A 7,892-nucleotide genomic window follows, 5' to 3' on the forward strand; every position below is an offset into this window, starting at 1 on the left:
AACGTTTTCCATCTCTTTGACAAAATGATAGGAGAAGGTATAAAGCCAAATTTGGTCACCTCCATTAGTGTACTTAATGCATGCAATTACACAGGTTTAGTGGATAAGGGCCAGGCATACTTTGAGTTTATGAGCGAAGATTATGACATTACCCCAACTCTTGAGCACCACGCTTGCATTATTGATTTCCTTGGCCGTGCTGGCCATCTAGAGAAAGTGGTATTGATGATAAGGAAGACGCAGGTCCATCTTGATATTGCGGTGTGGCATACCATGTTGGGGGCTTATCAGAAATGGGACAATGTGGAGCTTGGAAGGCATGCTTTTGAGCATGCAGTGCAATTGGATAGAAAGGACAAGGTAGCGTATTTATTTATGTATTACATCTATGTAGATGCTACTATACAAGAGGATGCGAATAAGGTTGAGGTAATAAAAAAGGAAGATAAGCAAGCGCCAGCTGAAATTAATTATGCAAGGTGGCAGGTGGCAGAATGCGTGGCATAAAAAGAAATATTTATTGGGAAACTTCTGGATATTACGAAAAACATAAGCGAGCGCAGCTTTTTTAAAATGGAATTCCGGATTATAAGCTGCAAAAGGTGGTGGAAGGCCGCATCTCTTGCGGGAAAAGGAGGAAAATAACCAGAGTATAGGACGGCGCATATCAGAGAGAGGGGAAACGTGTGCAGAAAACGGGAACCAGTGCCCAATCGACCAGAGATTTTCATTTCAAGAATATACCTACTGTTCGTGGCTTGTAGGTGTTAGATTTGAAGAGGATTTTGAGTACTACAATAGGAGATGCTCTTGATTTTCCACGCTACCTTCATCGAATAGTCTACAGCGAGCGGCTTTTGAGAATAGTGAATAAAATGAAGAAAAACTTCGCTTGTAAACCTTCAGTTTTCAGGTGATAAAGAGCATCTTGAAATGATGGTTTTGATGGCACTGTAAATGGTCACATGTATATTGGAAAAAATTGAAGGTTATGTTATGCCTACATGCGATTGGTTCAAAGGATTTGAAGAAAGGAGTCGGTGAATCAAGGGACAAGCACTTGGTACACGAATTCAAGGATGTATTGAGATGAATTGACACATGTATATGTCACTAAAAAATGGACTTGTCCTATGCTTCTTGGGGAAATTTTGTGTGTGAATTTCCTTGTTAGATTTGGAACCTACTCTCACAGCTAGAAGTCTCGTACTTTCCTGGCTATACCGCACACGTCACGACATACGTGTTCTTTTCCCCCTCTTTAGAGTGTTGTGATGTGTGCTCTAAAGACGAGCTACAATTGTCATGCATATCTTGAAATGGTTAGGAAACAGTCTTAGGTGTAGCTCATCATAATCAGCTTCTTCTTCTTTTTGACCCATGATCCTCTTGGTGTCCCTTTCAAATTCAACCAATGCTTTATCTCTCTTTCTTCTTTCAGACTGGGTGAGTTGAGGCTCTGTCAAAATTGGTGAGCTGAGGCTTTTTCTTTTACTCGGGTTTAGCTATTGTTTGCTTCTCACCGTTCAACCACTACTTTGTTCAATTATTATGCTTTTGTTTCAACCATTTGTTGAGACTAAATAGACATATGGCATGTGTAATTGGTTATAGATTTTGTTAAGAGGCAAATGATCAAGTACGTCTACTTAGAGAACTTGAGTCGGTGACTTGAGTGTTTAGGCCTATAGATCTTCTAGCTTGAGCCGGTGACTTGAGTGTTTAGGCCTATAGATATTCTCGAGCTTGTTTTATTAATAGGAGTTGATGACTTGAGTGTTTAGGCCTATAGATCTTCTAGCTTGTTATATGTTCCCCCTCAACTTGTATCATGTAAACACTTTGGTATTATATGTGATAAATTTTATAGAACAAGCTTAATATATCATCTTCAAGTTTCACTAACCTTCAATTTTACAATTATGTGCAAAGCTTTAATAATATCATCATGTAAGCTTTTGTTGCCCTTCATCATGTAAGCTTTAATAATATCATCATCATGTAAGCTTTTGTTGCCCTTCATCGGTCCCTAGACGAGATTTTATGGAGTGGGTGATAAATACAACGAGTTGATCCTCGTCCATCTTGTCCAAGCTTCTGTCAAGCTCGCCTGTCTCATCATCATAAAGGAAGTATGCAGTCTTCCTGGTGAGCGACCACCCGCTCACGATAAATAACTGGAAATTCTTTTCTGGCGAAAACCCAGCATCCCTCAAACCCTTTTGAAAGCTCTCATCTACGATGAGCCTCAAATCTTTGCTTGCATCTCTCATGCTCACCGCCTTCCTTTGTGCTATCGATTTGAGCGACTGATCTGCTTTTGTGCGTACAAAAGCGCATGGCCTTTTGTACTGCCAAGCTTTGCCTGCAATTTCGTAGTCGATTTTCATGAAACGATCGGAGGAGAGCACCAGGATGCAGTCGAAAGCATAGAGCATGTTGTTCTCGAAGTAGGTGGACTCTGGTTGCCCCAATGTTCCTGCGCCAGGCATATCCCACAGTATGATGTGAGGGTATTCAGAATGGGCGTACTTCGTGATTTGCCTTGTTGTCTCAGTCTCCCCCACGGGTGCAGCATCTGCAGAAGAGAAACATACATGCACGCACGAAAGCTGTCTAGTTGAGCTTGCGCAACAAAGAATCAAAATGAGCTTGCAGCATCAGCTGCAGAAGAGAAACATGCATGCATGCACGAAAGCTGTCTAGTTGAGCTTGCGCAACAAGGAAAAACAGAATGGTTGTGATCACCATCATCACGAAGAACCCAGAACAAGGCCACAACGCCTTGGGAAATTCACCTTGCAAATTCACCTTCTTATCATAATTGATTTTATTCCTCATTGTTGCTAGTACAACTTTAAGAACAAACAAAGAATATAATAACACAAAATCCTTCCACGCCACACCACCCCACCACCCTATCGTGCTATATTCCCCTTTATTCCTTTGCTCTTTTTTTTCTTCTCCAAAATCATTGAAACCATGTCCTTAAAAGAAAAATTCACCATGTCGTCCCCCGAGCATTGTAACACATGTCGAGGAGATGACATTGTGGACGTGAGCAGGATTTATTATGTGGCGGGGATAGAAGTAGGCCATGCTCATATAAAGGGGTAGGGGAAAAGCCCTGCCCATGTGGGGTGCATAAAATCCATTGTAGCATTAAAAGAATCATCTGTAAAACAATAATAATGTCACAAATATGAGAATCTAGTGTTGAAAATGGTAATATGGGATTGATCATGGTGTTGTTCAACATAAATTAAGCATAAACTATGGTGGGTTATACCACATCTAGAACTCCATACAAATGAAAGGCTTCTAATATAGTAATATAAATAGCCATTGACCCAATCTCCTTTACACATCATCATGCCATGTGGCAATCTCTATCCCACATCTTCTTGTGTGACTCTTATAAACCACATCCTACATAATATCTCATCTCACCCATAAGGTGTGTTCCCACACAAAGATACACTCACACATCTAAACCCGTTGCAATTTACATTGCACATTTCAACACACCTCCTCAATGTAAAGTTAGGTGTGTGAACTAATCATCTCTCCAACCAATTTAACCAACTCACCTCTCACCCCGAACAATTTGGCATTGCCAATCTCCATACTCCCCCTCAATGCAAATTGGAGTGTTCAACAAGTATGTGTGCATGTGCGTGCCTAGCCAACCTAGACACCTCAAGTTTGTTTCGAGCACCATTTTGCTTTGGCCGAACCACCCAAGTACTTTTTGGACACCCATGTGCCCAGAAAAAGGAAACCAACCCATAAATTGCGATGCCCATGTGTGCACAACTCAATGCACACCACATTACATCCATTTTGAGCACCCGTAGGCTCAAGAAAAGGACCTTTATAATTTGGGTGAGAAAAAATACAATCCTTTTTATGCATCAAGGCAAGGGTAGGGTACCTATAAAAAAGAGTGGTTATAAAGAACCATCCATGGTTTTTTTTCCAAAGCCCATATTGGCCTGACATTTTAGGGAGTTGGGGAGAGAAAAAAATTACAACTCATTTTGGCCGTCCATTGGGCAAGTGAACCCTGTGTGTGTAATATTTCCATTTGACAATGTCAAAAAATATGAGATGAATTTACAATGGTTTTCAAGCTCCCTTCTACCATGTGTACAAGGGCTAAATACTAGATGTATGTGAATAAGATTTAACTTGATAAGGTTTTAGGGTTTCAAACCCTATCTTCAATTTTGTAGGAAAATAACGTGAGCCAGTTGTTTTGGCGATGGTGGCCGTTTCTTCATCTTCCTGGCTGCTTGCACTTTCTACCTCAATAGTACCCCGCCGGTGTTCCTTCTTTTTCTCGGTGGACCCGTCGGGATAATTAGTTTACCCGGCGGGCCCGCCGGGAAAACTAAAAGCCCGGAGGTATTACGGGACTAGTGGGTTCTGGCAGGTCATTGCTCAGGTCATGTGAATATACAATGTGATCACAAGTTTTAATATGTTAACAATAGGTTTTGTTAACGTGATCACGAAATTGTGAAGACGTTAATGAAATCCCTGTGAGCTACAATTGTCACGCTAAGACGAGCTACAATTGTCATGCATGACTTGAAATGGTTAGGAAACGTTCTTAGATGTAGCTCATCATAATCTTCTTCTTCTTTTTGACCCATGATCCTCTTGGTGTCCCTTTCAACTTCAACCAATGCTTTATTTCTCTTTCTTCTTTCAGACTGGGTGAGTTGAGGCTTTTTCTTTTACTCGGGTTTAGCTATTGTTTGCTTCTCACCGTTCAACCACTACTTTGTTCAATTATTATGCTTTTGTTTCAACCATTAGTTGAGATGAAATAGACATATGGCATGTGTAATTGGTTATAGATTTTGTTAAGAGGCAAATGATCAAGTACGTCTACTTAGAGAACTAGAGTCAGTGACTTGAGTGTTTAGGCCTATAGATCTTCTAGCTTGAGTCGGTGACTTGAGTGTTTAGGCCTATAGATATTCTCGAGTGTTTAGGCCTATAGATATTCTCGAGCTTGTTTTATTAATAGGAGTCGATGACTTGAGTGTTTAGGCCTATAGAGCTTCTAGCTTGTTAAATGTCCCCCCTCAACTTGTATCATGTAAACACTTTGGTATTATATGTGATAAATTTTATAGAACAATCTTAATATATCATCTTCAAGTTTCACTAACCTTCAATTTTACAATTATGTGCAAAGCTTTACTAATATCATCATCATGTAAGCTTTTGTTGCCCTTCATCGGTCCCCTAGACGAGTTTTTATGGAGTGGATGATAAATACAACGAGTTGATCCTCGTCCATCTTGTCCAAGCTTCTGTCAAGCTCGCCTGTCTCATCATCATAAAGGAAGTATGCAGTCTTCCTGGTGAGCGACCACCCGCTCACGATAAATAACTGGAAATTCTTTTCTGGCGAAAACCCAGCATCCCTCAAACCCTTTTGAAAGCTCTCATCTACGATGAGCCTCAAATCTTTGCTTGCATCTCTCATGCTCATCGCCTTCCTTTGTGCTATCGATTTGAGCGACTGATCTGCTTTTGTGCGTACAAAAGCGCATGGCCTTTTGTACTGCCAAGCTTTGCCTGCAATTTCGTAGTCGATTTTCATGAAACGATCGGAGGAGAGCACCAGGATGCAGTCGAAAGCATAGAGCATGTTGTTCTCGAAGTAGGTGGACTCTGGCTGCCCCAATGTTCCTGCGCCAGGGATGTCCCATAGTATGATGTGAGGGTATTCAGAATGGGCGTACTTCGTGATTTGCCTTGTTGTCTCAGTCTCCCCCACGGGTGCAGCATCTGCAGAAGAGAACGCACGAAAGCTGTCTAGTTGAGCTTGCGCAACAAAGAATCAAAATGAGCTTGCAGCATCAGCTGCAGAAGAGAAACATGCATGCATGCGTGCACGAAAGCTGTCTAGTTGAGCTTGCGCAACAAGGAAAAACAGAATGGTTGTGATCACCATCATCACGAAGAACCCAGAACATGGGAAGGGAAGACCAAAGCCCCTCCGAGAGCAAGAGGGATTGTGCCCCAGTACCAAATTGTGATGCGGATTGATCACCCTTAACACTACTAACCTGGATGTTTGTCTCTCAGCCCTCGGAATGCATTGATGAGACTAGACTTCCCAACTCCGCTTTGCCCGACCACTGCAAAGTTGATGTCTTTGGTGACGTCCATGCCCAATTTCGTCCTTGCTTCTGCTATAAGCTCCTCGGGCGTTTTTACTTTGACAATCTCCACGGCTGGCCTCAGGTCCACAGGTTTCTTCGGCTTTTTGGAAAACCAGCCGCCCATGGTGCGCGGACCTGATCAATGTGAAGGTCTTGACTGCGCTTGCAAGGTTACAGAAATGACGGTCTTTATCTCACTACGCTTTGCAAAGTTTAGAGAACTGAAGGTCTTTATTCCTACACTTTCATCTTCATCTCTCCCCCTTGCAAATTCACCTTCTTATCATAATTGATTTTATTCCTCATTAGTACAACTTTAAGAACAAACAAAGAATATAATAACACAAAATCCTTCCACGCCACACCACCAGCCTATCGTGCTATATTCCCCTTTATTCCTTTGCTCTTTTTTTTCTTCTCCAAAATCATTGAAACCATGTCCTTAAAAGAAAAATTCACCATGTCGTCCCGAGCATTGTAACACATGTCAAGGAGATGACATTGTAGACGTGAGCAGGATTTATTGTGTGGAGGGGATAGGAGTGGGCCATGCTCATATAAAGGGGTAGGGGAAAAGCCCTGCCCATGTGGGGTGCATAAAATCCATTGTAGCATTAAAAGAATCATTGTAAAACAATAATAATGTCACAAATATGAGAATCTAGTGTTGAAAATGGTAATATGGGATTGATCATGGTGTTGTTCAACATAAATTAAGCATAAACTATGGTGGGTTATACCACATCTAGAACTCCATACAAATGAAAGGTTTCTAATAGTAATATAAATAGCCATTGACCCAATCTCCTTTACACACACCATCATGCCATTTGGCAATCTCTATCCCACATCTTCTTGTGTGACTCTCATAAACCACATCCTACATAATATCTCATCTCACCCATAAGGTGTGTTCCCACACAAAGATACACTCACACATCCAAACCCGTTGCAATTTACATTGCACATTTCAACATGCCTCCTCAATGTAAAGTTAGGTGTATGAACTAATCATCTCTCCAACCAATTTAACCAACTCACCTCTCACCCCGAACAATTTGGCATTGCCAATCTCCATACTCCCCCTCAATGCAAATTGGAGTGTTCAACAAGTGTGTGTGCATGTGCGTGCCTAGCCAACCTAGAAACCTCAAGTCTGTTTCGAGCACCATTTTGCTTTGACGGAACCACCCAAGTACTTTTTGGCAATAATGCAAGATTTGAGCTTCTTGTAGCTCCACAACTTTACAAGGTACCATAGATTCTACTTCTGCCTTTGTCTGCTTGCTTGTAGCTCCTCTTTGCATGTTGAAAGCCATAAGGGTGCTCTTCATTGGTCTCTCATAAGAAATCATAGGTGCAAAATGCCATAAAAGCTTCCATAAAAATTTTCTCATCTTCCTTCAGCAAAATCACAAGTAACACCACTTTTGATGTGTCGAACTATGGGCTTTATCATTAGCCCAAATTTGCTTTTCCCCATTTAGACAAGCTACACCTTCTAATGCTCTTTGCCCTTTTGCAAAGAACCATATCCCATAAACTCTCTTGCCACAAGATTGACAAGCACACACCTTATCGCTCTTTACATGATGCAAGCAAAGATCCTAGGTATCTACAAATCCCAATCCACATAGCAACCCTTCTCAAACCATTGAGCACTCTTCCTTTCTTTTGTGAAGAACCATATCCCATAAACTCTCTTGC

The 7,892-nt window shown here is 41.4% G+C and overlaps 1 protein-coding gene across 1 annotated transcript; it reads right to left on the minus strand.

Annotated features, from left to right (window-relative positions):
• Nucleotides 1-1,831: 1,831 nt before the first annotated feature.
• LOC147614611 (uncharacterized) lies at nt 1,832-6,449 on the minus strand. Its single transcript, XM_086779880.1, has 2 exons — nt 6,090-6,449; nt 1,832-5,808 (listed from the first exon to the last, which is right to left on the minus strand). Exons 1-2 carry the CDS (start codon nt 6,307-6,309, stop codon nt 5,249-5,251), a joined length of 780 nt encoding a protein of 259 aa, XP_086636006.1. The 5' UTR covers nt 6,310-6,449; the 3' UTR covers nt 1,832-5,248.
• Nucleotides 6,450-7,892: the final 1,443 nt, after the last annotated feature.

The sequence above is a fragment of the Cibotium barometz genome, chromosome 41 (assembly GCF_041138505.1).
Source record: "Cibotium barometz isolate CiBa-2024 chromosome 41, ASM4113850v1, whole genome shotgun sequence".
Classification (NCBI taxonomy): Eukaryota; Viridiplantae; Streptophyta; class Polypodiopsida; order Cyatheales; family Cibotiaceae; genus Cibotium; species Cibotium barometz.